The 19,179-nt window shown below is 43.2% G+C and overlaps 1 protein-coding gene across 1 annotated transcript in view; it reads left to right on the forward strand.

Annotated features, from left to right (window-relative positions):
* The first annotated feature begins 230 nt into the window (after window positions 1-230).
* The window catches only part of LOC124712199, a 33,161-nt gene continuing 14,212 nt past the window's right edge, over window positions 231-19,179 (forward strand). Inside the window, exon 1 of the mRNA XM_047242496.1 lies at window positions 231-1,024. Within this exon, the coding sequence (XP_047098452.1) occupies window positions 231-1,024 (794 nt within the window). The remainder of the gene's footprint in view (window positions 1,025-19,179) is intronic.

The raw sequence follows: 19,179 nt of genomic DNA on the forward strand, positions 1-19,179 counted from the left end.
TAGATGTATTTATATATAAATGACAGCCTCACCGTCAGAGTGACAGAGGAGAGTGAGTAAACCACAGAGGCGGTGAGTCGACTATCATCAGCTCTGTATCTCACCATGGTTAGCTGACAAGGACAGCTGTCGTCAGAGTGTAGTATTCAAATAGAAAGTACAGTAATCATCAAACTATCTTAGGTACTCGCTGTTATATTGCTCTCATAAAAGATTCAAAGATCGCTAAAATGAACGATAATTTGTCCTGGGCAGCCAGTGGCAAATCTGTTCTAATGCTCAACATCCGCCACCTGTGGGTGCTGGGAATTTGGGAACTGGGTGAAACCAACCTGTTTACACTACAGTCTATCATCGCGTTCGGGATGGGCGCTTTCGTCATCGCGGATCGTGCTGTAGCTGTTTACTTCATCTGGGGGAACTTTGAGTTAACCACGCTTGTTCTGCTCATTACTTTCATCGGCGGCAGTGGCGTTGTGAAAATGGCAGTCTTCGTCTACAACAGACGGCAGTACCACTCCCTGGCTAACCAGCTAGACGAGCTGCAGTCCCTCCAACGTAGGTCCTGCTCAGAGGACCCTAACTTGGCAGCCATTTCAGCATCGTCCCGCCGGAAAGCTGCGCGCCTCACGAAGGGGCTGCTACTGCTCATGCTGTCGCAGACTCTCTTGTGGATCTCGGTGCCGCTCGTAGCCTACCCAGAGGAGAGCCGTTTGCCATTTGTTCAGCACCAGTGGGACCACAACAACAAGTTTTATGTGATCTCCTATATCGTACAAAGCCTGTCGGCTGTCTGGGTGAGTCAGATAAGCTTGGGTGTGGACTGCCTGTTCGCAGCCGTCATGGTTCTTGTGGCTGCCCAGCTGGAAATCCTCGTACACCGTCTCTCGAACGTCAGAAACGACGTGGACATAGTGTGGAAAGAGACAGCCGTTTTGGAGAAGAAGGAGCTTGACAGCAAATCTGATGAAAACATGTACGACGAATTGCGCCTTTGTATTAAAACTCACCAAGGTATCCTAAGGTAAGTCACAGGGCACGATATATCTGATTACAAACACATGCTGACACGTATTTATTTTTTTCGCTTACGAAATAAGCCGAAATATTTCTTTAACTATTATATTGCATATTAAATGTTGCAACAAATAATTTGCCAACTTTCAGAATGTTGGCGCTACGTCACATTGATTCCAGCTTATTCTCTCTCTGTCGTTTCTTAATTAATTCTGTGCTATTATTAATATCGTTACTATTACTAGCTTGTTGGAGAAGTCGTCCGTCTGTGGAACTAAGTGAGCAGCTATTTGATTTCGTGCTATACACATTCAGTAGTTGTATAGATGGACCACATCTCAAAGAATATCCTAACAATAAACTAGCTTACTTTGGACTGTGCTCGAGAAACAAACCGAAATTGTTTATGACGAATAGTAGTATCATCTTAAGTTGAAGCAGCTCGTATCTAAATACTGTTCTATAACAATATTTCTCACGTTCCGAAGGCTTAAATCTTGGTAGATATTGTTCCATAGCCAAATTATGCTAACATAAGTTATAGACATGACATACACTAGGAACATGCAGATAAGCTGTAATACATTTAAATTTATTCGTCAGGAAATGTCCTATACGTGTACTCTGTCTCCCCACCCCTCACTGTAATCGAGATGTTGTTAAATTGTCTCTGGCGCTCAGCAGATAAGTTACTGAATGAAAATATTGAAGTTTTCGTTACGTCAGTAAGATTATTCACTAAATGTATCACCCTGATTATTGCTGAAATCATATTACACGCGTTTTAACATCTGTAACTGTCGGAATTCTAACGAATTCTTCTACAGATTATTCGCGGACACTTCATATGAGATGCCTTTTACTATCCAGTCCTAGAAGTTACAGTTTGGTATAGAACCTTGTAGCTTCACCTTTACATTCTACTTACATTTACCGTATACAAACACATGTACAAAGTAGCTTGTATATTAATAGATAACCAAAAACAAACGACACAATTTTTAGAGTTTTACACTTTCATGCGTACATTACTGAACTCCTTTGTGTGCGTAGATATAAGCGTTAGTGATTAGCTGCAACTTTTCTCGTGTGCAACTGAATATGTGTGGCCGGATGACATGTCTACCGTAGCGGTAATAAATTATAAATACAGATAATCAGTCTATCTCATAGTGAAAATTGTGTCAAAATCCCTACAATTGCTCTCGAGATTAGTCTTCACATATAGACAGGAAAACGCGACAAGGGACTTTATAATATGATCCAGCGCTTCCCACCTATTCTTACGCGTATAACTATTCTGCCGGAAGAAATGTAATTGTACGTCCTTTCATAGGTTTCCAATTCACTCAAAATTTATTACTGGAACGGTGCATATGGAGTACAAGAAATGATTACATTTACGGATCAATAGCACAAGCGGTTCTGAGTTATCAAGTACTGACCCATGTTGGAACACCCGTATTAGCACGTGGTATAGCCTGCACGGACAGTAATGCAGGATCTGACTTTGATATCCAGTCGATCTTACAGCAGGAGGCAAGTACTGTCCTGGGGGACGTTCACGCCCGCTCCACATGTTCACGTAATTCTCTGACAGTTGTTTGTTGGCAAGTCACACGAGTCACTTGTCGTCCTATCATATCCCACACGTACTTGATTAGAGACAAGCCAGGAGATCATGCTGGCCATGGAAGTTGCTGCAGCCGGCCAAAGTGGCCGTGCGGTTAAAGGCGCTGCAGTCTGGAACCGCAAGACCGCTACGGTCGCAGGTTCGCATCCTGCCTCGGGCATGGATGTTTGTGATGTCCTTAGGTTAGTTAGGTTTAACTAATTCTAAGTTCTAGGGGACTAATGACCTCAGCAGTTGAGTCCCATAGTGCTCAGAGCCATTTGAACCATTTTTGAAGTTGCTGCATGTCTTGCAGGACACGTTGAGTTTCATAGGCAGTGTGTGAGCGAGCATTATCTTGTTGGAACAACACATCACCCTCCTTTTGTTTGAATGGAAAATTAAAAGGTTAAGTAACACTCTGCACGTACCGAGCGTTCTTTACCATCCCCTCCAGAAACAAAAAAAGTTGAACGGGAGTTCTGGCTTATCGCACCCCAGGACATAACGCCTGGAGGTGGGGCCAGTGTGTCTTGGGCGAATGTAGTACCAAGAAGGTAGTAGGATTAATCCACTACATTACAGGCCCATATCGTTAACGTCGATATGCGAAAGGATTTTAGAACATATATTGTGTATGAACATTATAAATTACCTCGAAGAAAACTGTCTATTGACACACAGTCAATTTGGGTTTAGAAAACATCGTTCAAAAATGGTTCAAATGGCTCTGAGCACTATGGGACTCAACTGCTGTGGTCATAAGTCCCCTAGAACTTAGAACTACTTAAACCTAACTAACCTAAGGACATCACACACATCCATGCCCGAGGCAGGATTCGAACCTGCGACCGTAGCGGTCGTGCGGTTCCAGACTGTAGAGCCTTTAACCGCTCGGCCACTTCGGCCGGCTATCGTTCCTATGAAACACAACTATCTCTTTATTCACATGAAGTGTTGAGTGCTATTGACAAGGGATTTCAGATCGATTCCGAATTTCTGGATTTCCGGATGACTTTTGACACTGTACCACACAAGCGGCTCGTAGTGAAATTACGTGCTTATGGAATATCGTCTCAGTTATGTGATTGTATTTGTCGTTTCCGTCAGAGAGGTCACAGTTCGTAGTAATTGACGGAAGTCATCGAGTACAACAGAAGTGATTTCTGGCGTTCCCCAAGGTAGTCTTATAGGCCCTTTGCTGTTCCTTATCTACATAAACGATTTTGTAGACAATCGGAGCAGCTGTCTTCGTTTGTTTGCAGATGACGCTGTCGTTTATCGACTAATAAAGTCATCAGAAGATCAAAACAGACTGAAAAACCATTCAGAAAAGATATCTGAATGGTGCGAAAAGTGGCAGTTGACCCTAAAAAACGAAACTTCGGTTACACGATAAATCAGTCTAATCTAAGAGCCGTAAATTCCACTGAATACCTAGCTATTACAATTACGAACAACTTAAATTGGAAGGAACGCATAGAAAATGTTGTAGGGAAGGCTAACCAAAGACTGCGTTTTATTGGCAGGACACTTAGAAAATGTAACAGACCTACTAAGGAGACTGCCTACACTACACTTGTCCGTCCTCTTTTAGAATACCGCTGCGCGGTGTGGGATCGTTACTAGATAGGACTGACGGAGTACATCGGCAAAGTTCAAAGAAAGGCAGCACGTTTTGTATTATGGAGAAACATGGGAGAGAGTGTCACAGAAATGATACAGGATTTGGGCTGGAAATCATTAAAAGAAGCGTTTTTCGTTGCGATGGAATCTTCTCACGAAATTACAATTACCAACTTTCTCCTCCGAATGCGAAAATATTTTGCTGTCACCAACCTATATAGGGAGGAACGATCACCACGATGAAATAAGGGAAATCAGAGCTCGTACGCAATGATATAGGTTCATTCTTTCCGCGCGCTATGCGAGATTGGAATAATAGAGAATTGCGAAGATGGTTCGATGAACCCTCTGTCAGGTACTTCAGTGTGACATGCAGAGTAACCATGAAGATGTAGATGAAGCACTCTACGAGCCAGCGTTCACGTGATCTACGTCGTAAGCGCAAACGACCATCCCTTGCGTACAGTCAGAATCCGCTTTCATCGCTGAAGGCCACGGTGCACCATTCCAAGTGATCCTCTGACGGCGCCAGCCGAGCCGTGCATGTCGGTGCCGTGGCGTGAGTGGAAGATGGGCTAGAGGGGTGGGTTCAAAAATGGCTCTGAGCACCACGGGACTTAAACATCTGGGGTCATCACTCCCCTAGAACTTAGAACTAGTTAAACCTAACTAACCTAAGGACATCACACACATCCATGCCCGCGGCAGGATTCAAACCTGCGACCGTAGCGGTCGCGCGGTTCCAGACTGAAGCGCCTAGAGCCGCACGGCCACAGAGGGGTTGGTGCCCGTAGTCCCACTGCTGATAACCGGTTTACAACTGCTTCTGTTCGCACGTCTGGCCTCACAAGCCCTCTTACCTGTGATGTGGTAGCTGTACGATATAGCAATGGCGCCCATACGATACGACGATCCTGGCGGGCGTCTGTGGTGGGTAGGCGTCCACAACCTCTTCTACGGGAGTGAGAAAATTCACCTGACCTCTGATACCAGCACCGTTGCACAACTCACGCAGCACGTCCAACTCCAGTGGCAGTTCTCCCAAAGAACCGTCTAGAGACTCGGAAGGTCAGACTGCACAGTTTGACCCCTTTCAAATTTGCTCACTTGGCTGTAGAGAGCACGAGTGCGTCTCCGTGGCATGGCTGTGTCCTTGCTTCATACGTTTGCACCAAACTAGTTCTCCTGTTAGTGAGCATTCCCTGTTAAAGGGTAGACACAGATGGTACTCTGATAGCTATTCCACTACACTATCTCTTGGCGGGCGACGTTGAAATCATTATCACTACGTCCACTATAACCCAGGCATAGGCGGTCATCGGATTAAAGTCGACGTCATCTTTGCAGGAGGACTAATTTCTTTCGGCAGTGTATTTGTCTGGCGTAGAGGCAGCTTTGTTTAAGGGGCTCTGCGTAGAATTATGAATAACTATCAGTGAACTACTTGAGGTATCTGAATATCATCGCTTTCATATAACTTAAGCGATTTAAGCAGCATGGACCTCTTGCCTGGTGGCTCCTGCGCCGAAAAGTGTGAGCACTCTTCCAGACGGCAACCCACTAAGGGTGTGACCTTTTCATCAAAGGCACCGCGGTCGATCATTTGTCGACAAGGAAGATTGTGCCCCTCCATTGGATGAATCAAAATCTGTACAGTAGTATCTGAGAGAAGCCTTCCACATGCAGACTGAAAACGTCGGCATCAACTATCTTGAAATGAAAGTAACTTCTTTGGGTTTGCTTTACCATGAAATGTTTTATTCGCCTTGAATTTGGAGCATTTTCTATTGTACATCTTCTAATCCTCACAGTAGGAAATTAAAGTTTGATGTGAGATAAACATAAATTGTAACTCAACTCTCTTCACAGAATACAAGCAAATGTCATCCTCTTGATTTAAAAATATTGTGGGAAAGAATCATGCGTTATAAAACGAATAGGATTGCTTTCCTTTCTTGTGTCATCTAGTTTTCTTTTTTAAATAATACTAAACTCTGTAAGTATCATACACTGTGATTAACTTATCCATGTTCTTCTGAACATTATTGTTATCCAAATGAATGAGAAAAAGTAATTGACATGTAACCAAAAAGGCACACTGTTCCATAACGCAACACAATGGTGATTCTACCTCACGTGTTGTGTATTTCAAAAAAATTATATGTGTCTCCTTACATCTTTTCGTCTCGGATAATTTGTGATTCTGCGTGGTAAAATATATCAAAAAAGCTTCCATACATTTGGCATCTCCTGTCAGGATCCAATGAATCGAATGTAGCTTATACCAACTGTAGGCATTCCTTTTCGTTTTCGGGTAATCAGCTTCATCTGTGTATAAAAAGTCTGATGGTGTGACACTGGTGCTATCTTAAAGATGCAATCTAACTTCTGCGTAATAGTTTGCCAGATGTCCTACACTTTATCACAAATTAATGTGTGTTCCTCAGTATCTACTCAAATAGAGGAAGCATACAGAGAGGACCCTGTTAGGTGGATGGAGTGAAATTGGGAGTTGGTAGGTGTTTTTCTGTTCACAGCCTTGTACCAAGACGCTTTCACATGCGAAGGTAAGTTCCAGTACTAATGTTTTTTCCAAATATTCTTTCTGTCGTAGTGAGGGTATTTCTGGTCTGTCACATTCCTGTTCTTATACTCTCTTAATTTCAACCTTTAACTTTTGCCATACTTATAGCAGTTAGTGTCATTTGGATACAACTAATTTATATTAAAAATTACTTGAAATGTTAAAAACGGTTTGGAATGTGCTGCACATGTAAGGGCGTATTCACATTAACAGGAGTGATCTCATTCAGTAAATGGGGCGTTAAACTATTGGGCTTGAAGGTGTTACGCAAGTATACAATTGCGATTTAACACTGACGTTAGTGAGGTATAGCCCTCCGTTTTCTACCGAAAGAGATAGGCTGCCGAATTTTACTGTGACATTATTGCCGCAGCTCATGTAGCGTCCCAATGCTGACATTATTCTCATATATGTGTCCTTTGGTATTGGCAACAACTGGGCCACATAGTTCATTTATGATATTATGTGTGTATTTGCCAGTCCTGCTCTCTGAACATCGTGCAGGTTTCTGAAGCTGTGTGCCTGGATTGCAATATGCAGCCAGATGTTCCTGTAGCTGGCCAAGATGGTGTGTGTTATGTTCCACCTATACTCGATTACTAATGTATGCGTGTGGGAGACCTCTTTTATTTCCTCAGTGTTTTGACCGAGAAGACATCGCCCTATATTCATTATCCTTGATTTTGCCTACTTCAGTTTTGCACCTGACCCTGTTTCGTATGTGTGTATAATGTGTATTGCGACCTGTATGTCGTTTACGTTTGTTATTACAAACTTACATCGTCGGCCTATCCCTTGCAGACTCGCCCGTGTAATCCTCGAAGCTAATGCTGCTGAGTGACCAGCAGAGGTTTAATAGCGATGGAAGGAACACAAGGCCATCGAAATCGGGCAGCAATGCACCCCTGAACTACTCAAATCATAACTCCTCGACAACTGACCGTTGATCGTGATTCTTGATGACTCGTTCTTATTTATTCTACGTAACATTTTGATAAAGCATAGTGAAAACCTCAAGGCGCTCGTTGTTTCTAGGAGATATCGATGGTTGACCATGTCAAAAAACTTTTCAAAGTCAAGTGTCTTTATTGTATATCCAATTTCAAGAACTTCCACTGTAGCTGTAATGCCTATATAACAATACATAGTGTGGAGGATCGATATATCCTTGCCTCTACTTGTTTAATAGGCTCGTTTGCCCTCATGTATAATTCTTTTGAGACTACGTGCTATGATGCCGGCCATTATTTTGTAGTCACTGCTAAGCAGTGCGATTTGTCATAGGTTTCCAAGAGACACTCTGTGGGTGTCTTAGAATGAGTACAACCGTTTCTTCCATGTAGTCTTTCTGGATTTCGAGTCAAGTCTCGTAAGTTCGTTATATATTTGTAACAATTTACGTGTCAGTGGGGCCTAGAAGACCTGGAAAACTCTGCAGGTATGCCATCTTGATCAGGCGATTTCTTTTCCGGACTAAATGCTATTGCGGTATGTGTATCACCTTCATCTATCTCCTCTGTAAGAATGTGAGACTCTATAATGACAAGTTTCCCGTGAAAATTTCTGCACAGTTTTTCTGCCTGTGCGTTGTTATCAATAGCACTCTGGGACATAATTTGTGCAAATTGTCTATATATTCCTTCTTTAATTTTATGTTGGGTGGTTAAAACGGTTCCATTTTCGCTTGTGTAAAAATTTTCGCTTGCACCCTAATTCTTTCGCGTGCAACGTAAGAAACCGATGCTTCTTCGTGGAAAACGGTGTCCTGTCTTCTCAACTAAACTTTGTGTCCTTGTAAATGTTTGCGCTTTAGAGCTAAACTTTTTGATTTTATGTTCTTGATCTGGATATAGTTTCCAGCTGCCGTTGCATCTAGTTTGTAGCGATCTCTCGGACACTGGTAAAAAAATTCAACCGTTTTCTTATACCAGAAAGTTTTTTCGCGCGAATAATCAATTACCGCTTTTCGTAGTTTCGGTTAAGCTTATTGAATTTACCATGTCAAAGCAAAGTTATAAGAAGTAAACTTCCTCTCATATTTCCTCCTTGCTGGGAAGTTCGCGACCTACGGCATCCTGCAGATACCCTACATTTAATGCCCATGTCCCCGCAGTCAACGGCTTTCTGGCGTTCCATATCTAATGTGGATATGTAACTAGCATGGTTGGAAAAGCTTACGGACCACACCTCGGTTGGAATCACTCAGTTTTTCAAGTTGCTAGACACGTAGATCTTCTCTAAGTGGCTCACTGAAGTGTTCGTAATGAAAATAAAGTCAGGCACGTCGTCGCTTTTAATCACTCACATATCATATAGTCTAAACCCTTTGACTATGTATGCTATCTCAATGGACGCGCTAAAACTGGAGTCTTGATCTTTCTGATTTAAAACACGGTTAAAGTCTCCCGAAATTATGATGCTGTCGTGGCGCACACCGAACAGATGAGTAATTTCCTGTTTGAGAAATTACTCTGTCGCGTCGGGTACTGCTTCCTTGCGGTGCGTAGATATTGATGATACTCGTGTTACGGAATGTGCAAGCAATTCCTCTACTGCTAGGAAGTGTTTCAACGTCATTAACGACAATTCCTTCTTTCGTTAGCATCGCTGACCCTAGTTCACATCAGTTCCCAGAGTTAAAAATAGCATTATACCCATTTACTCTTGAACCAAGCATAGTCGATATCGACTACATATAAAAAATCGTTCAGGCTATTTAACTTACGTGAACTGAAGTTACCATTTATATTCAAGTTTGCAGTTCGGTAGGCTTGAAGAAGAGGCGCATAATTTTTTGTGCATTGTTGATGCCAGCTATGCTTTACCAGTTTTAGTATGTATCTGACATATAATGACTTCCCATTATCTCTTCCTTTAGCGTCAATCATTCACTGTCCTACAGATCCTTAGTAGAGTCAATCTTTGCTTCGTCCGTAGGTGTCGGTATTTCGTTCATATGGAGATGATGAAGCTAGCTACCGCTTAGAAAGGCCTTGTTTCCCATGAATGAGACGCTCTGTTGCCTCAGTAGAGGGTGGTTTTGGACACTGCACTTCATTTTTTCCCTGGAACTGTGTAAAGGCACTATCGTTTTTCGGTGTACAGCAGAAAGATAAACTGACAATGGAAACCTGTGTCCATTACCGCCATCCACCAAGGCAACAGTCTATCTTATTCATAGGAGAAAACCGAGCGGGTTGGCGCAGTGGTTAACACACTGGACTCACGTTCGGGAGGACGACGGTCCAAACCCGCGTCAGGTCATCCCGATTTAGGTATTCCGTGATTTCCCTAAATCGCTTCAAGCAAATGCCGGGAAGGATCCTTTGAAAGGGCATAGCCGATTTTCTTCCCGATCCTCCCCTAATCCGAGCTTGAGCTACGTCTCTAATGACCTCGATGTCGACGGGATGTTAAACTCTAATGTCCTCCTCCACCTCGTCACGGGAGTAAGGACCTGTCCACGCAGCAGCGAGCTTCATCTTCCCCACTAGCAGTCACGGCAGTCAACGCGGTCACTGCATAACAAGCAACATTCCGAGACGTTCCTCCTATGATTCATTAGCGTAGAAAGGCACGTCCGCGGCCGAAGGGGTGGTCTAATGGCAGGCGCCAGCGCCTACAGCTCCAGCTCTCTGTAGCATCGTTGGGCTTTTACGGACACAGGTTGCTCTCCTAGAATTGTTTTTCAACACACACTCTAAAGCTATTCGAAGATCGTCACGACATTTCTGGAACACCCTGTGTTAGTCAGGCACAGCGATATCTAATAGTCCATACTACTATTGCGCCACCTCATGTACACACGCTATTTACAAATAAACTCTCATCCACTCTCAATAACTCAAATGAATACTGTGCTACCGGGAGGGTTCGGATCGTATCGTCACAGATGAACTGCCTGTCAACATGACATGATAGACCCACTTTCAGCTGTGATGCCCTGTGTACCCCCTTGTCTCTCAGTCGAAACACCACCAGGTGGTCCATATACTGAGGTCGAGACGGAGAACTACTGACACCACCGAGCAGACACTCCCTCTAATCACTGACTGTGAGAGTTATTGAGTTCACACGATACACAGCCTTATCCCGCCTTTGGTTGAAATTTTGTTTGTTTATGGTACGTATAAACTTTCTATGTAAGCCCCACGAACTTGCCTTTGTGTACGTCTGCATACAATAGCAATCCCCGCTGAGAATTCTGTGTTCGAAAAAGTGTAGCATGTCAACATCTTTCGACAGTTAGATGCTGACACATGTTCTTTATCCACTGTGTCCCACGAAAGCCCTGATGTGTTGTAATAGAAGGCTGTGTCCAGTGTGTATATATGCGCTCACCCTGGAATTTCTCAAAATTATCTCCAAGCCGGTGTAAGTCTGGGTTCAGGTATATTCTAGCATACTCCCATACATCAGGAATGTTGAAATCCTGCCAAACATTGACTGCATGCCTGTATCCACCATCAATTGTGTCTGTGCCTGTAAGTTTACTGGAGATTGTGTCTATGCCTGGCAATAGCTTTCCCCCGAGTCTCGTCTTCGAATCCAGGTACTTTTCACAAGCCGAACTTTGCATCATATGAATATGTATCTGCTATGACATCCACGTTCTCCTGACAATTGTTTCAGCAAGTTTTTGAAGAAACACATGCATAAAACGTAGCGTATCCAGGAAACAGAGCGTTATTCTCAATGCGGTACGCTCGAAAAGTGAAATATATGCTTTGAAAGTGTCACATGCGACCCTGATTTTTTTCATTTTCAGCCCTAAATTATCCCTAGTTCTGAAAAAGGAAGTAAGAAACATACTTTCTCAAATTATGGAAGAGAACAGGTAGTTGGTATTTCAAGTCGCACCCATTTTCTGCTGAACCAGAGATCTTCCCGCTTGATGACAGTGGTCTCTTCACGGAGTTTCCAATTTTGCTACACAATAGCAGCCAATACAAATGACAGTCAACTGCCTCCTCATAATAAGGCATTCTCCAGCAAATTAATTATGGAAATGTTGTGATAAAGTGGATCAACATGTCATACAAGATCTTCAAGGTTAGTGAGCAACCATCCCACTGCATTACGTTCAATACATGACACGAAGTATTCCACAGTGGTATCATATGAGCATACAATTTTGTGTGCTACCACATATGGCACATGCTGTTCTGTGAAGGTTATATGGGAGGCAATGTGGTCATCTTCACAGCATTCTACAAGGCGTAGGAAGCATTGGAAACCCACATATACTAAAAAGGGACATCCCTACTGCTGGTGTGCATTCTCAAACTTTAAGAAGTTGTTTGTTTCAGAAGGCACTTTCCACATGTACCTGTTCCTGACTGGAGCAATGAGTTAGATGCTTTTCTAAATACTTCTGCATACAGAATCGGTTGAGGCTACTGACAAAAATGCGTAGCAATGCTATATTTTGACAACTGGAATAAAAATGGGCGAGACATATTTTTAATCCAGAAGTAGTGTTATATCTCAGCCTCAGAGAATAACAAAGAATTTCTTACTTTTGAGAAGTAGAGCAGTGCATCTACTTTACACTGTTGATCTTTGTTTTTATTTTCCACTGTGTGCTCTTCAACTTCTTTTGGCTTTCTATCGCATAGTTCTAGGCCACTTATGCTTTACATATTTCTTCAGCACAGTGCGTTCTTTATCATCTTTTGGCTTTATGACATATACCTCCAAATCCTGATTCTTCATATCAAATTTGGTAGGGGAATGTGATATCTTGTAATGCTCCCAAACATTAAATATGTGGTACATTCTTGTATGATCTATATATATCGGGCACTTTCTATTGCAAGCTAGATATCGTTATATAAAGTAAAAATCATCAGCAGTAATTTGGACATTAAAAGATGTGTGATTAGTGGGGGTATCCTTTGGAAGAGAGAAAAGGCTGCACCCACATTTACTGAATCATACACAAGGGAGTACTTATCGAGTACATGGCTGAGTGCTTTACCGGATCCTCTTCCCTGGATTTCAGATTAATGGTCGACTATGACACTCATGATATTAGTTCTGAAGAAATCTTCAATTGAGTGCCCCACACAATGCTTTTTTGCTCCACATCACTACCTTCTTTCGTTGAATGTGTGTCCTAATGACATAGACCTACACTTCATTTAATGGGAGGATACCACTGGCTGTTGACGATTCTGAGAATCACACTTTTCAGATTAGTTTGAAATGCATTAAGGATAGAGGCAGTGTCTTGGTAACATTAGACTTTTCTGTGTGTGCATGTGAGATCTACCACCCCAAAGCGCCTGCAACCACAGAGAAGTTCAAGCCCGGCTTATGCCTGACCTGTTACTCTTTAACAGGGCAGGCCGCTTTTCCATAATCTACATATCGATACACAATAATATTTGTGCTATAATTGCTTACAGTACCAGAGTTCTATAGCACCAAACGGGGATGGAACTGACACACCAGACCAGCAACAATCTACAAAGTTACTGCGAAATCACTTGTTTCTCTTCTTTTTGTTCCACTCGTCAAACGAGGAAAAAACCTCCTATTAACATACACTACTGGCCATTAAAATTGCTACACCAAGAAGAAATGCAGGTGATAAATATATTATACTAGAACTGACATGTGATTACATTTTCACGCAATTTGGGTGCATAGCTCCTGAGAAATCAGTACCCAGAACAACCACCTATGGCCGTAATAACGGCCTTGATACGCCTAGGCATTGAGTCAAACAGAGCTTGGATGGCGTGTACAGGTACAGCCGCCCATGCAGCTTCAACACGATACCACTGTTCATCAACAGTAGTGACTGGCGTATTGTGATGAGCCAGTTGTTCGGCCACCATTGACCAGACGTTTTCAATTGATGAGAGATCTGGAGAATGTGCTGGCCAGGGTAGCAGTCGAACATTTTCTGTATCCAGAAAGGCTCGTACAGGACATGCAACATGCGGTCGTACATTATCTTGCTGAAATGTAGGCTTTCGCAGGGATCGAATGAAGAGTACAGCCACGAGTCGTATCTCATCGGAAATGTAACGTCCACTGTTCAAAGTGCCTTCAATGCGAACAAGAGGTGACCGAGAAGTGTAACCAATGGCACCCCATACCATCACGCCGGGTGATACGCCAGTATGGCGATGACTGATGCACGCTTCCAATGTGCGTTCGCCGCGATGTCGCCAAACACGCATGCGACCATCATGATGCTGTAAACTGAACCTGGATTCATCCGAAAAAATGACGTTTTGCCATTCGTGCACCTAGGTTCGTCGTTGAGTACACCATCGCAGGCGCTCCTGTCTGTGATGCAGCGTCAAGGGTAACCGCAGCCATGGTCTCCGAGCAGATAGTCCATGCTGCTGCAAACGTTGTCGAACTGTCCGTGCAGATGGTTGTTGTCTTGCAAACGTCGCCATCTGTTGAGTCACGGATCGAGACGTGGCTGCACTATCCGTTACAGCCATGCAGATAAGATGCCTGTCATCTCGACTGCTAGTGATACGAGGCCCTTGGGATCCAGCACGGCGTTCCGTATTACCCTCCTGAACCCACCTATTCCATATTTTACTAACAGTCATTGGATCTCGACCAACGCGAGCAGCAGTGTCGCGATAAGATGAACCGCATTCCGCGATAGGCTACAATCCGATCTTTATCAAAGTCGGAAACGTGATGGTACGCATTTCTCCTCCTTACAAGAGGCATCACAACAACGTTTTACCAGGCAACGCCGGTCAACTGCTGTTTGTGTATGAGAAATCTGTTGCAAACTTTCCTCATGTCAGCACGTTGTAGGTGTCGCCACCGGTGCCATCCTTGTGTGAATGCTCTGAAAAACTAATCATTTTCATATCACAGCATCTTCTTTCTGTCGATTAAATTTCGCGTCTGTAGCACGTCATCTACGTGGAGACGCAATTTTAATGGCCAGTAGTGTACAGTGCTGATTGTCAAATGTAGCCATTACATGCGCTAAACAACACATTATTGCAGTAGTTGTGAAGTGCTGACTTCAGGCAATTTAAAAAAATACACTTTTATTCATACTGATTCATACAAAATGTCACTACATGACCAAGTGAGAACGATGACATACATTTGTAGTGTCTCGTATGTTAATCAGAAAAAAAAAACCAGTCCAACTATGGGTGTCAAAACTTTGTATACACTCTAAAGCTACAAAATGCATGTAACAGATTGAAATAATAATTGAGACACTGGCTTTATCCTATTTTTAATATGCATTGCCTAAATGTACTATTTTTGTATGTGCATGTGTTGATAACTCTCTTCGGTTCCCCACTGTCCACTGTATTTTAGGGATAGAGTCAGGGGTAGCGTTCAGAGGTGAATCAACCCTGTGTTTGATCTGAGGAAGCTTTTGAACTGGATCCACCAGTGTTACACCTGCGATAGTATCCAGAGGTGAGTGCACTCCACATTCAGTCTGAGGTAGCTACTGGAGAGGGATCCACCCATATTACGTCCGAGGTACGTCCAGAGATGGATACATCGGCGATAGGTCCGAGGGGTATGGTCTGGGAGCCCCTGCACGAGATACAGAAACATGCACACACAGAGTAATTGGGCTATATGTGTTCACACTAGAAGAAAGACAGTTCGTCAAGCATTATCAATTTCAACTGTAGCACAGATACATCCTAGATCTCCAGATCACACTGACCAGCCAGAACAGTATGACTAACCAGCTAATAGCCAGGATGTCCAACTCTGACACGGATATCAGTGGTGATGCATCATGTCATGGAAGCAATGTGACCATGGTAGGTCGCTGGAGGGAGTTGGCACCACATCTGGACACACATTTCACTTAATTCTCATAAATTATGGAGAGGGGGCAATGATCCTTGATGCCCCATTCAATCAGATCCGAGATGTGGTATCAGATCTGGCTAGTTGAGGGAGGGGGGCGAGGGGGCAACACAGCACCTGGAACCCGCCCTGTGTTGCCTGACCCACTTGATCGGACTCTTGGTCTTTTGATGAGGTGCACTATCTTGCTGAAAAATGCCCCTGCGATCGGGAAACATTATATCATGAAGGGGTGTATGAGATCGGAAACCAGTGTATGATAGTCCTTGGTCATCATGGTGCCTTCCACTGCTTTCACTGGCCCCATGGATGTCCATGTGAATGTTCCCCAGAGCTTAATGGAGCCGCTGTCAGCTTGTTTCTGCCCTAAGTTTGGTTGGCAAGGAGCTGTTTCCCTGGAAGACGATGGATTCGAGCCATCCCATCGGCAGGATTAAAGTTATTGGGATTCTTCAGATCATGCAATGATTTGCCATTGTGCCAAGGTCCAGTGCTGATGGCCATGTGCCCATTTCAGTCGTAGTTGGCGATGACATTGGGTTAACATTGATACACACATGGCTTGTCAACTGAGGGGACACATCGTCAGGAGTGTTCAGTGCACTATGTGGTGGGACACACTTGTACTCTGCCCATCATTTAAGTCTGATATTAATTCCACCACAGTTGCCGCCTGTCCAGTTTTACCAGTCTGCCCAGACTACGACATCTGATATCGGTAACAAGATGTGGTCACCCAACCCCACGATGTCAGGATGTGATTTCTCCTTGGTTTGGCCATGTGTTTAAGACTACAAGTCAGCACTCCTTCAACACGAGACAAGTCGTGTACTTTCTGAAACGCTCATGCCAAGCTTTCAGGCCATCAAAATCTGCCCTCGACAAACTAAGATAGATCCCTCTCTTTCTCCATTCTACACATGGACAGCGCACTCACTGGCTGTACATGCACTGTGCGTGTGTCTGACTAGCGTTCATTCTTCGCCAGGTGACGCTTCTATCACCTGAATAGGTCATAATGTTCTGGATGATCAGTGTATATTACACCGATAACAGAAGTCACCGAGCGTTCTCAACGTCATGTGACACGTATCTTGTAGTTTCGGAGCGTATATACGAAGCTTTGGCAACAGTAGTTGAACTGCACTGTGTGTTATTAATGTAGGAGAAAGTCAAAACAGATGTCATCATTCTTAGGTGTCTAAGGACCAACATTTTGTAAGAATCAGAAGGTGTTGAGCAGATATCTAAAGACAGCGTTCCTAAACCACAGCAATCCATGTGTGGCTTAGCGTATTTAAAGGTTCATTGAAGTTTGTTTCTCGGTTGAGATTTGGAAAAGGAAGAACAGATATAAGCGACCTGGGAACCACTTCGGTGATTTTTTCTCACTTGGTGGGTTAATCCGAATCCATGTTAGATGCTAAAAAAACCTGGTAAGACAAGCAATAAAAGCACAAAAATAATTGTGCATTTAGACATAAAATATGGAAAACAACATTAGAGAGCATTAAAATATTGGAAATATGGAGAAATGTGGAACAAATTTCAGTAAAAAGCGTTAGAGCAATGGTGAAACACCAATCTGACTCATCTTCAGAGGCTGCAAGTGCAATCGAATTGAAGACATTGCTCGAATATATTTCAGTCGGTAGCTGCGGATAGAAGTGCACCTTTACGACTAAAGCATGTCAGACAGTACCTTAGAAGTTCTAGTGGGGGTAATAGGCACTTCAGAAACTGATTGATGGTTCGTAATTGGTGAACCAAAACCATTAACAGGCGAATTTTGTGACGGTAAGTAAACGTTTCTTCTCTCTCAGTATATTTGAATAATAATGATAATAATTATGGTATCCAAGGTAATGCCTTTTATGTGTAGAATTTGTCAGGGTGGTTGCGGGAATGGGGGTGGATGAAGGAAAGCCCTATGACCGTGCACTCACATATTATATCCAGTCATTATGGTATAATTAAAGTTGACACACTGCCCCTACCATCTCCGTGAGAAATCCAACTGAATGATCAGTACCAAGCTGTTGCATCTTTTTCCAAATGGGTTATGGGGAAAGGGACGGATACCTAAGCTGTAGTAGTAAATCACTTTTTTGTCATCGACAATGATAATTTTCCACGCTTATGAGATTTATTTCCTTCTACTTTGCTAGTGCATAAATCAGAAATCCAGACGCCGAGTGTCGACTCAGCAGGCACACCATTTGTTTATAAATCGCTTGTGAGGAATGGCGTCGAAAGCCTTCTGGAAATCTAAAAATCTGGAGCCAGTTAACTTCCGCCATCGATAGCAGTCAGTTCGTGAGAATAAGGAGCTAGGTGTTTTTCACAAGAATGATATTTTCCAAATCAGTGTTGGCCATTCGTCAATGTGTCGTTGTCATCGAGGTAATTCATAATGTTTGAAATCAGTATATTCTCCAAAAACCTACCGTAAATCGACGTCAGTGATGTATGACTCTAATTGAGCGAATTACTCCTATACCACTACTTCTTTCCTGAATATTGGCGTGTCTGTGCAACTACCCAGTGTGTAGGTACGGATCTTTCGTCGAGTGATAAGATTGTGAAAAGGGTATCTATGGAAAACTGGTGAAAAATGTTGAAATTTTTTGCCACCAGATAGGTCTGTAGCACCTTTACAAATATTGTCTCCAGTTTTCAGAGTTTCATCTGTGCCACAAAGGATATAAAAGTTACCTTGTTTCAACCAAAATGCTGTGCCACACCAACTTTTCTACATGACCCTGTCCTTGCTTTCGATATTTTTTTACTTTCTGCGATAAGGGAAAAATTCTGTAGAGTGTATGATTCTACGAGCCCATTTACGATGCGACTAATTACGATTTATTATAGAAATTCACAAATGTTGCGACATAAAACCCAAACTAAGCCTTCAATATTCTCGTCTAAAAGAGACGCCGCATACATTATGCACACCTACTGTTGTTAAGATTTGTTCATGTGATGCTTGTCTGGTGTTCAGTAATGGTGACACTGGATGAATGAGCACCCTAATGAGACTGGGATATGTTGCATCCTGCTTCACTGAAACATACTGAATAAGGTGGGCAGTGATAGTTCTTTTAGATGAATGCGATGTGCCTGTTCTTCCGCACATGTCCGAAAGAACGGACACCATCCATTCAACTGATTTATTTGCCTCAAAGGGCAGTGGATACACGACATACAGTGCGGATGCACCACTACGTCAGACCTTCTACGGGAATCTCTCACTAGTGAACAAGTAGGGCATAGATGGTAACTGCGGATATGTGGGGCGAGGCGAGAGTAAGGCTCGGCTGATAGGCATGCCGAGTGAGTCTACGAGGGTGCGACAAACACTGTGTCCGGATGGCGCAGTGGTTAGTGCAAATGCCTAGTAAGCAAATGGTCCCGAGTTCGAATCCCTGTCTGGCACACATTTTCAGTTGTTGCCGCTGATGCTGCACACTGCTGATGCAGCTGACAACGGCAGTCCCTTCCCTTT

The sequence above is a fragment of the Schistocerca piceifrons genome, chromosome 8 (genome assembly GCF_021461385.2).
Source record: "Schistocerca piceifrons isolate TAMUIC-IGC-003096 chromosome 8, iqSchPice1.1, whole genome shotgun sequence".
Classification (NCBI taxonomy): Eukaryota; Metazoa; Arthropoda; class Insecta; order Orthoptera; family Acrididae; genus Schistocerca; species Schistocerca piceifrons.